The sequence below is a fragment of the Glandiceps talaboti genome, chromosome 3, assembly GCF_964340395.1.
Source record: "Glandiceps talaboti chromosome 3, keGlaTala1.1, whole genome shotgun sequence".
NCBI lineage: Eukaryota > Metazoa > Hemichordata > Enteropneusta > Spengelidae > Glandiceps > Glandiceps talaboti.
Genome location: NC_135551.1, coordinates 47,783 through 68,167, shown reverse-complemented (window position 1 = coordinate 68,167; position 20,385 = coordinate 47,783). Strand labels below are relative to the sequence as shown.

General features: G+C 34.7%; 1 protein-coding gene across 3 annotated transcripts in view; it reads left to right on the top strand.

Annotated features, from left to right (window-relative positions):
• Positions 1-20,385, top strand: part of LOC144432511 (quinone oxidoreductase-like protein 1) — a 163,598-nt gene that overhangs the window by 127,923 nt on the left and 15,290 nt on the right. For all 3 annotated transcript variants that reach the window (XR_013480725.1, XM_078120733.1, XM_078120732.1), the window contains exons 9-10: positions 3,739-3,844; positions 18,013-18,058. Coding sequence is in view for 2 of the 3 variants with exons in the window: in XM_078120733.1 (XP_077976859.1) it covers positions 3,739-3,844; positions 18,013-18,058 (152 nt within the window). In the remaining variant the exon portion in view is untranslated. The remainder of the gene's footprint in view (positions 1-3,738; positions 3,845-18,012; positions 18,059-20,385) is intronic.

The window sequence follows — 20,385 nt, the reverse complement described above, 5'->3', positions numbered from 1 at the left end:
TGTGAAAAATGGGGGCATTGCCAAATTAAAAGTGAAAGAACTTAACAAGTACCTTTGCAAATATGAAATTACATAGCTGGAATGTGCAAGAAAGATAAAGTTGAAGCTGTAAGATGCCATTATTATCAATGTAAAGATAGTGAGAGTGATGTGTCATTTGAAGACAGTGATAGTGACAGTGAGAATGATGATACAGATAGTTCAAGGCGAGATTGGTTCTGATGATGATGATGATGATGATGATGATGATGATAACAACAGTGATGGTGGTGAAAATGACATTTTCTTGTACACAAAATCTGGAAGGAGAGCTACCACATGAAAGTCAAAAATGTAAATGAACACACTTATTAAAGGGTTTTACAAAAATCATCAAAAAAAAGACACTACACAGATAAACTGCATGCACTATGTAAATATCAATACCAATATACCACTGGATATAATATTCTGTGACTTGAGAATGTGGCTTGGCTTGTTTGAGTTATACCTTTACTTTCTCTTAACAGTATATTCAACTAAATCAAACAAGAACAAGATACAAGACTGCATTTTATAGTGTTATTCAATGTCATTCTGTCCAAGTTGTCAGTTTTCATTATTTGAAACTGTAATTAAGGAGACATTCAACTGCAATACATCAAGGAAATAATACACTATTGAACAGAAATTAAAGAATCAGTTGGACAGCTGATCATATAACAACAGTTATATGTAGTCTATTAATGAAGTAATGGCAATAATTTTCTTTTAGGTGTAACAGAGAGGTTTTTGTCTTCAGATAAAAAACTAAGAGCCTCCAAGTCCATGTATCCTCAAAAATAGAGAAATAGTTTTAAAATAATGACAAAATATTTTCAAAATTTGAATATCTAAAGACATGTTGCTATCAATTAAAAAATGATCATATGCCTAGTACTTAAAAAAACACTTGAGCAATAGGACAAGATTATTTTTTTAAAGGAAAAAGTTCCCAAATATCTCAGTACATGCCAAAGGGACAGAAACAGTAAAACACATTGCTTTAATTTTTGCAAAGAAAATGTCTTGGTAGCCATTGTTTTACAGGCAGGGTACTTGGATGGTAATGTGATCAGTATATACCGATAATGTAATGTTTGTAATGCTTGGTGGCGTAATGCGTATCATGCTAGGGACAATGTTAGATAAGTTACGTGTATGTTTTTATGCTTGGTGGCGTAATGCGTATTATGCTAGGGACAATGTTAGACAAGTTACATGTATGTTTGTAATGCTGTCACTCGGTAATTTATATGTACTAATTATTACAGTGTTTGGGTGAGGCTGCGCCCTGGCGTCAATCCCACAAAAACATGTAATGTAACATGACACCTGCCCTCTGAAACATTGCTTTTGCTTGCAAATGCTAACTAGTTGGTAGGTATATCACCTTTTGTGTCTAGTTGGGAAATTGTTCAAATCAAAATGATACCACCGATGTATGATTTGGGTATTAAAAATATGTCATTTTTGGTCAACAAAATTAAATTCAAAAATTACAAATCAGATCGGTCTGAAATTTGATTGAAACATTCCTAGTGGTGTTTAGATTAAGTTTTGTTCATAACATAATGATCCTATGAATGATATGCAAATTAGAGCTAAAAATGTGTTTTTTGGTCAAAAATCTATAATTCCAAAATAATTTGGGTTGAAATTTGATGGAAGCATTCTCAATGGTGGTTATATTAAGAATAGTTCATGACATGATGATCCCATTAGTGATATGCAAATTAGGTATAACAATGTAAAATGTTGGTCAAAAACTTATATCTGTAAACTGTATGGTGAATGTCAACATCATTGGCAATATTTATTTATTAATGTTTAATTATAGTTTTCAGTATGAAATGAAATGCACTTACAGGGATGCTACTTTATCGCACTTTCAACAATCACACTATGAATTACAATTAATTGCATTCAGAACAGTGGGTTAGATTGATAACTTGGCAGTGCATTTCCATCATGGGTAGGAAGTACAGGCTGGGTGGTAAAAACAACCCGAGTACCAAAGTTATTAGTGAGGTTGCCACCACCCAATCTCAATGTGGAACTTTCAAAACTATTTAGATTTTACCTGATTTCACCCCTCTCTGTTGTTAGCATTCCCAAATCTTTACCTTGTAACTAAGTATACCTTAGCAAAAGCTTTAATGTATGCATAACTTTATACTTCACCAAATTTCCAACTCTGAGTTACAAAAGTCCATTAATATTGTCAAATATTTTGAATTCACTGTCAGAAAAACTTTAAATTTAGCCCTTACCAGTACAGTATTCTTGATAGAAAACACTTTTCCTCATGTACCGTGATCTCAAGGGTAGCCTGAGAGAGTGAGACCATGACACACATTTGAATGACAGACAAGTATAGACAGATTCATAACAAATCTTCTCCCATTGTTCGATCATAGCCTCAGGTAAACATTACTCTATTGTCATGGAAATAACCTTCCAAAGTGTGAATCTGCCCAAATGCAATATAGTCTCGCATAAATCAACAGACCACACGATACTACGTGATATTTCAATGGGAAAGTTTGCTATCCTACTGACAGAATCATAAATGTAATAGATGACTTGCAATATCGGCACTTGAACTCTCATGCGAATTTGAACTTGAAGCCGACTCAGATCAAATATCGTTGACATGTAAACACATACCGTCTCGTGTTGTCGACCGACACTATATACATTTAAACATGTGTTTGGCATTATGCAGGTAATTTTCCAGGTCACAGTAGATACTATTGCAACAAACGTTAGTGTTGCATCTTGCGACAGGGGTACATGCATTTTATGAATCAAAATAAAAACAATCAACTCTCAGTACCATGTTGGAAAGCAAAACATACAATAAGACGACGCATTGTTTTCCAAGAAAAATTACAATCATACTGAAGATATTTTATTATGTGAAGCTAGCTTGCCTTCTTAGGTAAAACATCATTTTCAAAGCATTTTGTAACTTTTCCGTTGTACAGTTTCACTTTGATCATGGCCACACTTGTACCGCTGTGGGGTCGGTGGGAACTCTGCTCCGGTAAATTGATTGGGAACACGTAAACAGCTTGTGTGTTCAATTTGACATGGGTGATGAATGCATAGACCCTCATGTAAACATTGGATATGTTATGACTATTGAATAAAGTATGTACTTTTCTAACAAAAATCCCAGTGGGTATCCCAGAGTGTAACTTACTATAGAGCCATAGAACACAACTTGCCCTATCATCAGAATTTGTCATACAGTGTGTAACAAATTCCATATTTCTGCATTTTTAAATCAAATATGTTCATTATATATTCATAATTTTGACCGTCCCAAACAAGCAAGTTTTACAAGGCAATAACTCAGCTCAATCTCGCTCGATTTTCAAGCTGTTTCCGCAGAAATTGTCGGCTTCCGGTTGAAAATAACGCTATCGGACCTTTGACCCTTAGCAATGACACAGTGCTGTTTAAACAACAAAACACCGATAGTATCCAAAGAGGGACTTCGGTAGCTTTCGGTGTAAAATTGAAAGTGCTAGAGACCCTTAAAGCATACCCAAGCAAGGATTGAGCTGTTAATCCCCAGATTAACACCTTGAACAATACCCATTACCAATCTGTGTTCTTAATTGTCTGTGTTTGAACTAAGCATTTAGTCATAACATACTTTGCCTCAAATACAACCCTAGTTGTGGCAATGTGTTTATTTCTCTTTTACAGCTTGACCCTCCTGATTCCAAAGTATTATATCTGAAAGGGGCCAGTCTTAGTTTCCTATTTGAATCATTTTGGACTCTATCAGCTGGACAGCAAGGAAGATATTTACGTATCCTTCTAAAAGCATTTCATCCAACATACAATAAGTCAATGGCTTAAATATACACATATATCAAAATAAATATTTATATCTTGGAATGTCTTGAACATGTCAGTATTTATGGTTGTAGAATGTAAACATGTCAATATTTATGGTTGTAGAATGTAAACATGTCAGTATTTATGGTTGTAGAATGTAAACATGTCAATATTTATGGTTGTAGAATGTAAACATGTCAGTATTTATGGTTGTAGAATGTAAACATGTCAGTGTTTATGATTGTAGAATGTAAACATGTCAGTATTTATGTTTGTAGAATGTAAACATGTCAATATTTATGGTTGTAGAATGTAAACATGTCAGTATTATTGGTTGTAGAATGTAAACATGTCAGTATTTATGGTTTTAGAATGTAAACATGTCAGTATTTATGGTTGTAGAATGTAAACATGTCAGTAATTATGGTTGTTGAATGTAAACATGTCAGTATTTATTGTTGTTGAATGTAAACATGTGAGTATTTATGGTTGTAGAATGTAAACATATCAGTGTTTATGGTTGTAAAATGTAAACATGTCAGTATTTATGGTTGTAGAATGTAAACATGTCAGTAATTATGGTTGTAGAATGTAAACATGTCAGTATTTATGATTGTAGAATGTAAACATGTCAGTATTATTGGTTGTAGAATGTAAACATGTCAGTATTATTGGTTGTAGAATGTAAACATGTCAGTGTTTATGGTTGTTGAATGTAAACATGTCAGTATTTATGTTTGTAGAATGTAAACATGTCAATATTTATGGTTGTAGAATGTAAACATGTCAGTGTTTATGGTTGTAGAATGTAAACATGTCAGTATTATTGGTTGTAGAATGTAAACATGTCAATATTTATGGTTGTAGAATGTAAACATGTCAGTATTATTGGTTGTAGAATGTAAACATGTCAGTATTTATGGTTGTAGAATGTAAACATGTCAGTATTATTGGTTGTAGAATGTAAACATGTCAATATTTATGGTTGTAGAATGTAAACATGTCAGTATTATTGGTTGTATAATGTAAACATGTCAGTATTTATGGTTGTAGAATGTAAACATGTCAGTATTTATGGTTATAGAATGTAAACATGTCAGTATTTATGGTTGTAGAATGTAAACATGTCAGTATTTATGGTTGTAGAATGTAAACATGTCAGTATTTATGGTTGTAGAATGTAAACATGTCAGTATTTATGATTGTAGAATGTAAACATGTCAGTATTTATGGTTGTAGAATGTAAACATGTCAGTATTTATGGTTGTAGAATGTAAACATGTCAGTGTTTATGATTGTAGAATGTAAACATGTCAGTATTATTGGTTGTAGAATGTAAACATGTCAGTATTATTAGTCCCCGCCAGACGAAATCCGGGACGGGGACTTATGGATTGGGTTCCGTCTGTCCGTGCGTCCATGCGTCCATCTGTCCGTCCGTCCATCCGTCCGTTCGTCCGCAGCCGTTTCTTGGAGATGCCTGGACCAATTTTTTAGCTCCGCTGTCAGCGAAAGCTGAAAGCGTAGCTTTAGGTATAGGTGGGTATTGAGGTATAGAGAGTAGAGTGAATCATAGGTGTCCGTCAAACTTTTATATTTTTACTATCTACTCCATAAGTGACAGTCGGAATTCTTCGATATTTGGTGTGCATGTTCCCTGGGGGGAGGCTATTCAGATTTGTTCATGCCAAGTTGATCTGTGCCATTTTCAATTTTTTATGATTTTTTTTCATAAAATGTCATTTTCATCAACTCCTTGAAAACCTCTTATTAGATTGCTTTGATATCTGGCGTGTTGATGCGCAGGGGGTAGCTTACTCAGATTTGTTAATTTCAAGTCAGCACATCCTCATTTTTATTTTTTATGATTTTTTTTTTGTAATTTGAAAAAAAAATGAATATGTTAATGAGCATAATGACCGACGCCATATTGGAAATCAGTCGACGAGACTTTAAGTAAACTGCCACTTTTCAAAAGACACTATTGACGTCAAACAAGCAATGTAATATGTGCTATAGTCATAATTCTACGCATTGGGCGCCCAAATGACAAGCGTTTGTTCGAAACAGGGTTGTAAACTTCAAATCCAATTCTGCACCCTTCTACATTATCAGCCAATCCGCAACATCCTCATTTGCATACTCTATCCTGATTCGACCAGAAGCTGAAGGTGACCTCATTCGACCGAGCGATTTTCCACAGCAAGTATCTTGAGTGTCAACACAGGACGTTCTTAGTACTCACTAAAATCACACTTCAGACCCACTATAAAAGTGTGATGTTTTCAGATAACATGTAACTTGTGGTTAATTCTATATTGTCGTGCAATTTGGAATTACAGTGAACCAGAATTCAGACAACTTGCGTAAGGAAGGGCATGCCAGGCATGCGGTTGAAGTTTAAATATGGCCGACAGTTCACATGTAAAGTTAAACGCGCGACATGAACGTGTCTTGCCTTTCCAAAATGCAAATATTTGGCAAGTAAAAATAATTAAAATAATTACAACTTTAATTTGGCTTCAGACTTTGCATTATGTTTTGCGTATCTTTCCCCGTTTTACATGTAAATCCGAAAAGGTTCTCTCTCATCATGTCATCAGTGTCAGTGATCATACCGCGCGGGGTAGTCCTCGGGTGCACGAGTCTGTATTACTGACTTGACTCTAAACACCGGAGGGGGAGGGACAATTGTCAGAATCGAGTCCCGAATTCCTCCGTATGCAAGCAGGACTACGTGCGGGGCTGCTTTGAGTACGAGCGAAGTGAGGCATGTTGAGGTATTTTGTTGAGAATTATAAATATTGCGAAATGTCAAGTACAAGGTTTAAATACAATGGAATGATGAAAAAAATGGCAGAGTCTGCTGACAGGCGCCGGTCACAAAAAACACTGTGAATTAAAATATCAGACGATGTACATGTATGTATTAATCGCCGACAATCCACCCGTATGCACGAGGGACTAACCCGGAAGCAAGTCGTTGTCAGCCATACGTTACAGTGGTAACATCGTCCGAGAAATTGCTGCGTTCAGAGTGTCACTGTCATTATTCACAGAATTGTTGTTTTCGAGTGAAAACCCGTCTTGAATTGTATAACTCTAACAAATGAAGACATGTCAAGTTATATTTTGAAAGTTGTATCGCTAGTTTGAGACGATTTTCTCACGTACTATAGTACTATCGAGGCTTACTTGGAAGTAGTAGGACCTTCCAGTTCATCGGGAAGTTTAGCCAGTCCGATAATTCTTTCTGGTTTAGTTTACAACACTTTTGATCACGCAGATTTTGTTGTTGTGATGAAAAGAAATTAAAAAAAGATCATTTCAACCATTTCGTTGTGTTTTCTTTGTGAAAGGTAACCGAACATGAACGAGTGTTACCACTGTAACGTATGGCTGAGAATGACTCTCTTCCGGGTACTTGAGATTGTCGCCGTACGGAAACTAAGATGGCGACATTTCTACATTTCTTCCCTATATATATCTACCACAACTAGAACAAGTTGAATGTTGTTGACTTTGTAAATTTGTTAGAAAATTGAAATTCAAATTGCCTCAAAATTATTTTAGATCCCTAGTTTATTTCATTCTTCATTAAAATTTTCCAGGGTTACAGCTGTAAGACACTGGAATTACTTATAGCCAACCTCAAAATCCTCTTTTTTTCTTTTTCTTGTGTGCATTTCCCAGTCATTTTTTTCTGAGATTTTGTGCAATTTTTCATAACAGTAGATTTTTGTTATAAAATGGTGACTATGGTATAAAAGTACAATACATTACCAACTTCTGTGTAAAATGTGTTTTATAGTGAGACATCATATGAAACCACTAACCACTTTATTGCATCGCTAAAACAAAACTGCATAGTGACTCGAAGAGCTGAAGACCTGAACCACTTCTACATGTCACCAAAATAAAAAATTAAATTAAAAAAAAAACAGCGGAGCTATTCTGACCGATAGGTCGCTTGTTTCAAACTTGGTACAGGGGCAACATACAATGGCATACATATGCACGTCAATTTGTTTCATGATACGATCCAATATGGCCGCCTAGCAGCCATTTTGTTTGCAAATTTTCCCTGTCTAAAGCCATAACTAAGACATGCTTTAACAGATCTCATTCAAAGTTGGCATTAGGACAGTGTTCTATGACATACATGTGTATATTCATTGTTGTCATGATACGATCCAATATGGCTGCCTAGCAGCCATTTTGTTTGTGAATTTTCCATGTCCAAAGCCATAACTCAGACATGCTTGAACAGATCTCATTGAAAGTTGCTATTAGGACAGTGTTCTATGACATACATGTGCATATTCATTGTTGTTGTGATACGATCCAATATGGCCGCCTGGCAGCCATTTTGTTTGCGATTTTTCTATGTCCAAAGCCATAACTCAGACCTGCTTGAACAGATCTCATTCAAAGTTGGTATTAGGACAGTGTTCTATGACATACATGTGCATATTCATTTGTTGTCATGATACGATCCAATATGGCTGCCTAGCAGCCATTTTGTTTGTGAATTTTCCATGTCCAAAGCCATAACTCAGACATGCTTGAACAGATCTCATTCAAAGTTGGTATTAGGACAGTGTTCTATAACATACATGTGCATATCCATTTTCTTCGTGATACGATTCCCCATACCCGACCCATCCTTTATTGTTGTAGGCATGTTCCATGTCCAACAAGCAGACACAACATATCTAAGTCTGTTTGATTTAGGTTCACAAGTGTTGTTGCGTGATCAGAGTAGTGATATTTCCTTAAAACCCAATCATAGCGGGGACTATATCATTCTCAATGACTTGTTGAATGTAAACATGTCAGTATTTATGGTTGTAGAATGTAAACATGTCAGTGTTTATGGTTGTAGAATGTAAACATGTCAGTATTTATGGTTGTAGAATGTAAACATGTCAGTGTTTATGGTTGTAGAATGTAAACATGTCAGTGTTTATGGTTGTAGAATGTAAACATGTCAGTATTTATGGTAAAGAATGTAAACATATCAGTATTATTGGTTGTAAAATGTAAACATGTCAGTATTTATGGTTGTAGAATGTAAACATGTCAGTAATTATGGTTGTAGAATGTAAACATGTCAGTGTTTATGATTGTAGAATGTAAACATATCAGTATTTATGGTTGTAGAATGTAAACATGTCAGTATTATTGGTTGTAGAATGTAAACATGTCAGTATTTATGGTTGTAGAATGTAAACATGTCAGTATTTATGGTTGTAGAATGTAAACATGTCAGTATTTATGGTTGTAGAATGTAAACATGTCAGTGTTTATGGTTGTAGAATGTAAACATGTCAGTGTTTATGGTTGTAGAATGTAAACATGTCAGTATTTATTGTTGTTGAATGTAAACATGTCAGTATTTATGATTGTAGAATGTAAACATGTCAGTATTTATGGTTGTAGAATGTAAACATGTCAGTATTTATGGTTGTAGAATGTAAACATGTCAGTATTTATGGTTGTAGAATGTAAACACGTCAATATTTCAGTATTATTGGTTGTAGAATGTAAACATGTCAGTATTTATGGTTGTAGAATGTAAACATGTCAGTATTTATGATTGTAGAATGTAAACACGTCAATATTTCAGTATTTATGGTTGTAGAATGTAAACATGTCAGTATTTATGGTTGTAGAATGTAAACATGTCAGTATTTATGGTTGTAGAATGTAAACATGTCAGTATTTATGGTTGTAGAATGTAAACATGTGAGTATTTATGATTGTATAATGTAAACATGTCAGTATTTATGGTTGTAGAATGTAAACATGTCAGTATTATTGGTTGTAGAATGTAAACATGTCAGTATTTATGATTGTATAATGTAAACATGTCAGTATTTATGGTTGTAGAATGTAAACATGTCAGTATTTATGGTTGTAGAATATAAACATGTCAGTATTATTGGTTGTAGAATGTAAACATGTCAGTATTTATGGTTGTAGAATGTAAACATGTCAGTATTTATGATTGTAGAATGTAAACATGTCAGTATTTATGGTTGTAGAATGTAAACATGTCAGTATTTATGGTTGTAGAATGTAAACATGTCAGTATTTATGATTGTAGAATGTAAACATGTCAGTATTTATGGTTGTAGAATGTAAACATGTCAGTATTTATGGTTGTAGAATGTAAACATGTCAGTATTTATGATTGTATAATGTAAACATGTCAGTATGTATGATTGTAGAATGTAAACATGTCAGTATTTATGGTTGTAGAATGTAAACATGTCAGTATTTATGATTAGCTCCGCTGTCAGCGAAAGCTGAAAGCGTAGCTTTAGGTATAGGTGGGTATTGAGGTATAGAGAGTAGAGTGAATCATAGGTGTCCGTCAAACTTTTATATTTTTACTATCTACTCCATAAGTGACAGTCGGAATTCTTCGATATTTGGTGTGCATGTTCCCTGGGGGGAGGCTATTCAGATTTGTTCATGCCAAGTTGATCTGTGCCATTTTCAATTTTTTATGATTTTTTTTCATAAAATGTCATTTTCATCAACTCCTTGAAAACCTCTTATTAGATTGCTTTGATATCTGGCGTGTTGATGCGCAGGGGGTAGCTTACTCAGATTTGTTAATTTCAAGTCAGCACATCCTCATTTTTATTTTTTATGATTTTTTTTTTGTAATTTGAAAAAAAATGAATATGTTAATGAGCATAATGACCGACGCCATATTGGAAATCAGTCGACGAGACTTTAAGTAAACTGCCACTTTTCAAAAGACACTATTGACGTCAAACAAGCAATGTAATATGTGCTATAGTCATAATTCTACGCATTGGGCGCCCAAATGACAAGCGTTTGTTCGAAACAGGGTTGTAAACTTCAAATCCAATTCTGCACCCTTCTACATTATCAGCCAATCCGCAACATCCTCATTTGCATACTCTATCCTGATTCGACCAGAAGCTGAAGGTGACCTCATTCGACCGAGCGATTTTCCACAGCAAGTATCTTGAGTGTCAACACAGGACGTTCTTAGTACTCACTAAAATCACACTTCAGACCCACTATAAAAGTGTGATGTTTTCAGATAACATGTAACTTGTGGTTAATTCTATATTGTCGTGCAATTTGGAATTACAGTGAACCAGAATTCAGACAACTTGCGTAAGGAAGGGCATGCCAGGCATGCGGTTGAAGTTTAAATATGGCCGACAGTTCACATGTAAAGTTAAACGCGCGACATGAACGTGTCTTGCCTTTCCAAAATGCAAATATTTGGCAAGTAAAAATAATTAAAATAATTACAACTTTAATTTGGCTTCAGACTTTGCATTATGTTTTGCGTATCTTTCCCCGTTTTACATGTAAATCCGAAAAGGTTCTCTCTCATCATGTCATCAGTGTCAGTGATCATACCGCGCGGGGTAGTCCTCGGGTGCACGAGTCTGTATTACTGACTTGACTCTAAACACCGGAGGGGGAGGGACAATTGTCAGAATCGAGTCCCGAATTCCTCCGTATGCAAGCAGGACTACGTGCGGGGCTGCTTTGAGTACGAGCGAAGTGAGGCATGTTGAGGTATTTTGTTGAGAATTATAAATATTGCGAAATGTCAAGTACAAGGTTTAAATACAATGGAATGATGAAAAAAATGGCAGAGTCTGCTGACAGGCGCCGGTCACAAAAAACACTGTGAATTAAAATATCAGACGATGTACATGTATGTATTAATCGCCGACAATCCACCCGTATGCACGAGGGACTAACCCGGAAGCAAGTCGTTGTCAGCCATACGTTACAGTGGTAACATCGTCCGAGAAATTGCTGCGTTCAGAGTGTCACTGTCATTATTCACAGAATTGTTGTTTTCGAGTGAAAACCCGTCTTGAATTGTATAACTCTAACAAATGAAGACATGTCAAGTTATATTTTGAAAGTTGTATCGCTAGTTTGAGACGATTTTCTCACGTACTATAGTACTATCGAGGCTTACTTGGAAGTAGTAGGACCTTCCAGTTCATCGGGAAGTTTAGCCAGTCCGATAATTCTTTCTGGTTTAGTTTACAACACTTTTGATCACGCAGATTTTGTTGTTGTGATGAAAAGAAATTAAAAAAAGATCATTTCAACCATTTCGTTGTGTTTTCTTTGTGAAAGGTAACCGAACATGAACGAGTGTTACCACTGTAACGTATGGCTGAGAATGACTCTCTTCCGGGTACTTGAGATTGTCGCCGTACGGAAACTAAGATGGCGACATTTCTACATTTCTTCCCTATATATATCTACCACAACTAGAACAAGTTGAATGTTGTTGACTTTGTAAATTTGTTAGAAAATTGAAATTCAAATTGCCTCAAAATTATTTTAGATCCCTAGTTTATTTCATTCTTCATTAAAATTTTCCAGGGTTACAGCTGTAAGACACTGGAATTACTTATAGCCAACCTCAAAATCCTCTTTTTTTCTTTTTCTTGTGTGCATTTCCCAGTCATTTTTTTCTGAGATTTTGTGCAATTTTTCATAACAGTAGATTTTTGTTATAAAATGGTGACTATGGTATAAAAGTACAATACATTACCAACTTCTGTGTAAAATGTGTTTTATAGTGAGACATCATATGAAACCACTAACCACTTTATTGCATCGCTAAAACAAAACTGCATAGTGACTCGAAGAGCTGAAGACCTGAACCACTTCTACATGTCACCAAAATAAAAAATTAAATTAAAAAAAAAACAGCGGAGCTATTCTGACCGATAGGTCGCTTGTTTCAAACTTGGTACAGGGGCAACATACAATGGCATACATATGCACGTCAATTTGTTTCATGATACGATCCAATATGGCCGCCTAGCAGCCATTTTGTTTGCAAATTTTCCCTGTCTAAAGCCATAACTAAGACATGCTTTAACAGATCTCATTCAAAGTTGGCATTAGGACAGTGTTCTATGACATACATGTGTATATTCATTGTTGTCATGATACGATCCAATATGGCTGCCTAGCAGCCATTTTGTTTGTGAATTTTCCATGTCCAAAGCCATAACTCAGACATGCTTGAACAGATCTCATTGAAAGTTGCTATTAGGACAGTGTTCTATGACATACATGTGCATATTCATTGTTGTTGTGATACGATCCAATATGGCCGCCTGGCAGCCATTTTGTTTGCGATTTTTCTATGTCCAAAGCCATAACTCAGACCTGCTTGAACAGATCTCATTCAAAGTTGGTATTAGGACAGTGTTCTATGACATACATGTGCATATTCATTTGTTGTCATGATACGATCCAATATGGCTGCCTAGCAGCCATTTTGTTTGTGAATTTTCCATGTCCAAAGCCATAACTCAGACATGCTTGAACAGATCTCATTCAAAGTTGGTATTAGGACAGTGTTCTATAACATACATGTGCATATCCATTTTCTTCGTGATACGATTCCCCATACCCGACCCATCCTTTATTGTTGTAGGCATGTTCCATGTCCAACAAGCAGACACAACATATCTAAGTCTGTTTGATTTAGGTTCACAAGTGTTGTTGCGTGATCAGAGTAGTGATATTTCCTTAAAACCCAATCATAGCGGGGACTATATCATTCTCAATGACTTGTTGAATGTAAACATGTCAGTATTTATGGTTGTAGAATGTAAACATGTCAGTGTTTATGGTTGTAGAATGTAAACATGTCAGTATTTATGGTTGTAGAATGTAAACATGTCAGTGTTTATGGTTGTAGAATGTAAACATGTCAGTGTTTATGGTTGTAGAATGTAAACATGTCAGTATTTATGGTAAAGAATGTAAACATATCAGTATTATTGGTTGTAAAATGTAAACATGTCAGTATTTATGGTTGTAGAATGTAAACATGTCAGTAATTATGGTTGTAGAATGTAAACATGTCAGTGTTTATGATTGTAGAATGTAAACATATCAGTATTTATGGTTGTAGAATGTAAACATGTCAGTATTATTGGTTGTAGAATGTAAACATGTCAGTATTTATGGTTGTAGAATGTAAACATGTCAGTATTTATGGTTGTAGAATGTAAACATGTCAGTATTTATGGTTGTAGAATGTAAACATGTCAGTGTTTATGGTTGTAGAATGTAAACATGTCAGTGTTTATGGTTGTAGAATGTAAACATGTCAGTATTTATTGTTGTTGAATGTAAACATGTCAGTATTTATGATTGTAGAATGTAAACATGTCAGTATTTATGGTTGTAGAATGTAAACATGTCAGTATTTATGGTTGTAGAATGTAAACATGTCAGTATTTATGGTTGTAGAATGTAAACACGTCAATATTTCAGTATTATTGGTTGTAGAATGTAAACATGTCAGTATTTATGGTTGTAGAATGTAAACATGTCAGTATTTATGATTGTAGAATGTAAACACGTCAATATTTCAGTATTTATGGTTGTAGAATGTAAACATGTCAGTATTTATGGTTGTAGAATGTAAACATGTCAGTATTTATGGTTGTAGAATGTAAACATGTCAGTATTTATGGTTGTAGAATGTAAACATGTGAGTATTTATGATTGTATAATGTAAACATGTCAGTATTTATGGTTGTAGAATGTAAACATGTCAGTATTATTGGTTGTAGAATGTAAACATGTCAGTATTTATGATTGTATAATGTAAACATGTCAGTATTTATGGTTGTAGAATGTAAACATGTCAGTATTTATGGTTGTAGAATATAAACATGTCAGTATTATTGGTTGTAGAATGTAAACATGTCAGTATTTATGGTTGTAGAATGTAAACATGTCAGTATTTATGATTGTAGAATGTAAACATGTCAGTATTTATGGTTGTAGAATGTAAACATGTCAGTATTTATGGTTGTAGAATGTAAACATGTCAGTATTTATGATTGTAGAATGTAAACATGTCAGTATTTATGGTTGTAGAATGTAAACATGTCAGTATTTATGGTTGTAGAATGTAAACATGTCAGTATTTATGATTGTATAATGTAAACATGTCAGTATGTATGATTGTAGAATGTAAACATGTCAGTATTTATGGTTGTAGAATGTAAACATGTCAGTATTTATGATTAGCTCCGCTGTCAGCGAAAGCTGAAAGCGTAGCTTTAGGTATAGGTGGGTATTGAGGTATAGAGAGTAGAGTGAATCATAGGTGTCCGTCAAACTTTTATATTTTTACTATCTACTCCATAAGTGACAGTCGGAATTCTTCGATATTTGGTGTGCATGTTCCCTGGGGGGAGGCTATTCAGATTTGTTCATGCCAAGTTGATCTGTGCCATTTTCAATTTTTTATGATTTTTTTTCATAAAATGTCATTTTCATCAACTCCTTGAAAACCTCTTATTAGATTGCTTTGATATCTGGCGTGTTGATGCGCAGGGGGTAGCTTACTCAGATTTGTTAATTTCAAGTCAGCACATCCTCATTTTTATTTTTTATGATTTTTTTTTTGTAATTTGAAAAAAAAATGAATATGTTAATGAGCATAATGACCGACGCCATATTGGAAATCAGTCGACGAGACTTTAAGTAAACTGCCACTTTTCAAAAGACACTATTGACGTCAAACAAGCAATGTAATATGTGCTATAGTCATAATTCTACGCATTGGGCGCCCAAATGACAAGCGTTTGTTCGAAACAGGGTTGTAAACTTCAAATCCAATTCTGCACCCTTCTACATTATCAGCCAATCCGCAACATCCTCATTTGCATACTCTATCCCGATTCGACCAGAAGCTGAAGGTGACCTCATTCGACCGAGCGATTTTCCACAGCAAGTATCTTGAGTATCAACACAGGACGTTCTTAGTACTCACTAAAATCACACTTCAGACCCACTATAAAAGTGTGATGTTTTCAGATAACATGTAACTTGTGGTTAATTCTATATTGTCGTGCAATTTGGAATGACAGTGAACCAGAATTCAGACAACTTGCGTAAGGAAGGGCATGCCAGGCATGCGGTTGAAGTTTAAATATGGCCGACAGTTCACATGCCTTTCCAAAATGCAAATATTTGGCAAGTAAAAATAATTAAAATAATTACAACTTTAATTTGGCTTCAGACTTTGCATTATGTTTTGCGTATCTTTCCCCGTTTTACATGTAAATCCGAAAAGGTTCTCTCTCATCATGTCATCAGTGTCAGTGATCATACCGCGCGGGGTAGTCCTCGGGTGCACGAGTCTGTATTACCATGGATGTATTAGTGAGATCTCACTAATACATCCATGGTATTACTGACTTGACTCTAAACACCGGAGGGGGAGGGACAATTGTCAGAATCGAGTCCCGAATTCCTCCGTATGCAAGCAGGACTACGTGCGGGGCTGCTTTGAGTACGAGCGAAGTGAGGCATGTTGAGGTATTTTGTTGAGAATTATAAATATTGCGAAATGTCAAGTACAAGGTTTAAATACAATGAATGATGAAAAAAATGGCAGAGTCTGCTGACAGGCGCCGGTCACAAAAAACACTGTGAATTAAAATATCAGACGATGTACATGTATGTATTAATCGCCGACAATCCACCCGTATGCACGAGGGACTAACCCGGAAGCAAGTCGTTGTCAGCCATACGTTACAGTGGTAACATCGTCCGAGAAATCGCTGCGTTCAGAGTGTCATTATTCACAGAATTGTTGTTTTCGAGTGAAAACCCGTCTTGAATTGTATAACTCTAACAAATGAAGACATGTCAAGTTATATTTTGAAAGTTGTATCGCTAGTTTGAGACGATTTTCTCACGTACTATAGTACTATCGAGGCTTACTTGGAAGTAGTAGGACCTTCCAGTTCATCGGGAAGTTTAGCCAGTCCGATAATTCTTTCTGGTTTAGTTTACAACACTTTTGATCACGCAGATTTTGTTGTTGTGATGAAAAGAAATTAAAAAAAGATCATTTCAACCATTTCGTTGTGTTTTCTTTGTGAAAGGTAACCGAACATGAACGAGTGTTACCACTGTAACGTATGGCTGAGAATGACTCTCTTCCGGGTACTTGAGATTGTCGCCGTACGGAAACTAAGATGGCGATTAATACATTTCTTCCCTATATATATCTACCACAACTAGAACAAGTTGAATGTTGTTGACTTTGTAAATTTGTTAGAAAATTGAAATTCAAATTGCCTCAAAATTATTTTAGATCCCTAGTTTATTTCATTCTTCATTAAAATTTTCCAGGGTTACAGCTGTAAGACACTGGAATTACTTATAGCCAACCTCAAAATCCTCTTTTTTTCTTTTTCTTGTGTGCATTTCCCAGTCATTTTTTTCTGAGATTTTGTGCAATTTTTCATAACAGTAGATTTTTGTTATAAAATGGTGACTATGGTATAAAAGTACAATACATTACCAGCTTCTGTGTAAAATGTGTTTTATAGTGAGACATCATATGAAACCACTAACCACTTTATTGCATCGCTAAAACAAAACTGCATAGTGACTCGAAGAGCTGAAGACCTGAACCACTTCTACATGTCACCAAAATAAAAAATTAAATTAAAAAAAAAACAGCGGAGCTATTCTGACCGATAGGTCGCTTGTTGTAGAATGTAAACATGTCAGTATTTATGGTTGTAGAATGTAAACATGTCAGTATTTATGGTTGTAGAATGTAAACATGTCAGTATTTATGATTGTATAATGTAAACATGTCAGTATTTATGGTTGTAGAATGTAAACATGTCAGTATTTATGATTGTATAATGTAAACATGTCAGTATTTATGGTTGTAGAATGTAAACATGTCAGTATTTATGGTTGTAGAATGTAAACATGTCAGTATTTATGGTTGTAGAATGTAAACATGTCAGTATTTATGGTTGTAGAATGTAAACATATCAGTATTTATGGTTGTAGAATGTAAACATGTCAGTATTTATGATTGTAGAATGTAAACATGTCAGTATTATTGGTTGTAGAATGTAAACATGTCAGTATTTATGGTTGTAGAATGTAAACATATCAGTATTATTGGTTGTAGAATGTAAACATGTCAGTATTTATGGTTGTAGAATGTAAACATGACAGTATTCTGTCTGAGTTAATAGAGTCATTGTATTTCCAAATAACTTGCTGCTGTCTTTACAAATACTTCCTTAACTAAATGCTCAGATATCTTAAAAGATATTATTAATAAGGTAGCTAATGGCACTCTTCGGTAAGTCTCTTTTCATTCTATGTACATGTATTTAGTAATCATGCAACTATTTTTATCTGAGAATTATACTTCACCTGAGGGAACCTATTATTGAATTATTTCAGTTGCCATATTGGATGTAGATTTGTAGATTTTTCAAGGGGTGCTATTACAATAGGCTCCATCTGTCCATCCATGCGTCCGCCCATCAGTCTGTCCATAATACATGATATACGTCATTTCTCAGACATGCAAAATCTGATTTCTTTGAAACCCGACACAAAGGTGACATATCATGTGGAACTTATGCGCGTCAATTTGCTTTTTGATATATGCAAATTTGACGGAATGGTGGCCATATTTGTAGTTTGAATTAAAGTCAATATTTAATGCATAACTCAAAAAATGAATACATAAAGACTCCATTCCAGTGTGCACCCTATATTATCAGATGCGGGCTATCTTTTGACCCTTGACCTTCACCATTTGGATCAATTATCAAAATCAAGCCAATTCCTGCCTGTCACGGACACATTGCAGTATTTACATATAGCAATTTCTTTTAAATTATGTTTACAGGTAATATTTAAGAAAGGCACTATACACAAGCATTATATCTGGTGCTTATACCGCTTTGACAGCCATATTTGTCATTAAAAGTCATTATTTACTGTATAACTCAAAAACTGTAATACATAGAGACTCCATTCAAGTGTTTACCCCATCTTACCAGATGCAAGCTATCTTTTTGAGACCTTGACCTTAACCTGCAGGGTCAGGTATCAAAATCAAGTTAATTCTTGCCTATCACACAGACACATTGTGTAGTGTTTACATGTTGGTCATTTCTTTCAATCATGTTTACAAGTAATATTGAAGAAAAGAAGTATACACTTTTAAGCACTATTTTTGGTACTCATGTAATTTTTAGCACAACTGAACTTCAAAAATGTTTATTTCCAAAACTACAGAACAGATTAAGCTGAAATATTATTGGAACATTCTACAGGATGTTTATATTAAGAATTGTTCATGACATGATGATCGAAAAATGCTAAAAATGTGTCTTTTTGGTCAGAAATCTATAATTCCAAACTAAAATATTTGATTGGGTTGATAGGAACATTCTTAGGGACCAGTTAGTTTCTTTGGCGGGGGGGGGGGGGGGGATTGGTAGGAGGTCACTCTGTTGGCAGTAGGGAGGAGTCATGCTGTTTTGAAAATTGTGGATGGGGAGGGGGGGAGGATTGGTAGGAGGTCACTCTGTTGGCAGTATGCCATCAAATTTTGGATTAGGTATGATAGCACCACAAGGATATGCACTTAATGATCTCAAAGATGTTTACACACCCACACCATATTTAACCGGACGTAATAATAATAAAGATTTCGTTTTTAAATGGAAAAATAGTTCTAAATCATTTAATTTAGAACCAGCAGCAGTTCAATCACATGAGCATACCAACAATTTAGTAGACCTAAATGATATAGATGTGACAATCGAAGAATATAAATTAACAAAACATCATGTACCATTTGGCTTTGTGTTTAGCAACAGAGATGATAAGTTCTATACTTTTGAATTACCACGAGATTTTATTGAATTGATTGAAAAACCATTAACTATTGACCATGGTTTAACTGACCGAGTTCCTTATGTGTTGGTTTATAATGATAATAATAAGACATTTAATTTAACTGATATCAGACACTATTTACCAGAAGCAGATCCTAGACTAGACCTTCTGAATCCAAAGCTGCATTTAAAATTGGATGCTTCAAAAACAATAGTGAAAGAAAACAATACTTTTTGTAGAATTTTAAATTCAGGGGAATGGTATTGTAGTTATAACGTTCAAGAAGGAAATGTTAACTTATTTTATGATACACCGTTTAAAATATTGGGTTTGAAACCTGACGGCGAGGCTAAATTAAAATTGTTTACTGCTAATGAAGCGATGACGGAAGATATAAAGAAAGTAACCAGTGGTATAATTGTTATTAAATGTATTAAATTAAATACTGAGAGTGAATATGATACTCTTTTGGAAGGACTTTCAATATCAACGTACATTATTAACTATTATATTATAGCATTACCAATTCCAGTGAATTTTGTGACGTCATCGCTGTACATTATTACTGATAATGTACTCCGTTATTGGGCATCGCGGCCCCGGAACGAGCATAACAATACAAGCTTATTTGTTCTCTTTCTTCATACGACTAGGTATTTTTTCGAAATGTATGTTGTTACTTATGATTGTCATTTCTACTGTTTAAAAATACAACGCATTCATGAAACAAATTTGTGTTCACAGCAGTTCATTGAAGTGTATATGTGTGTG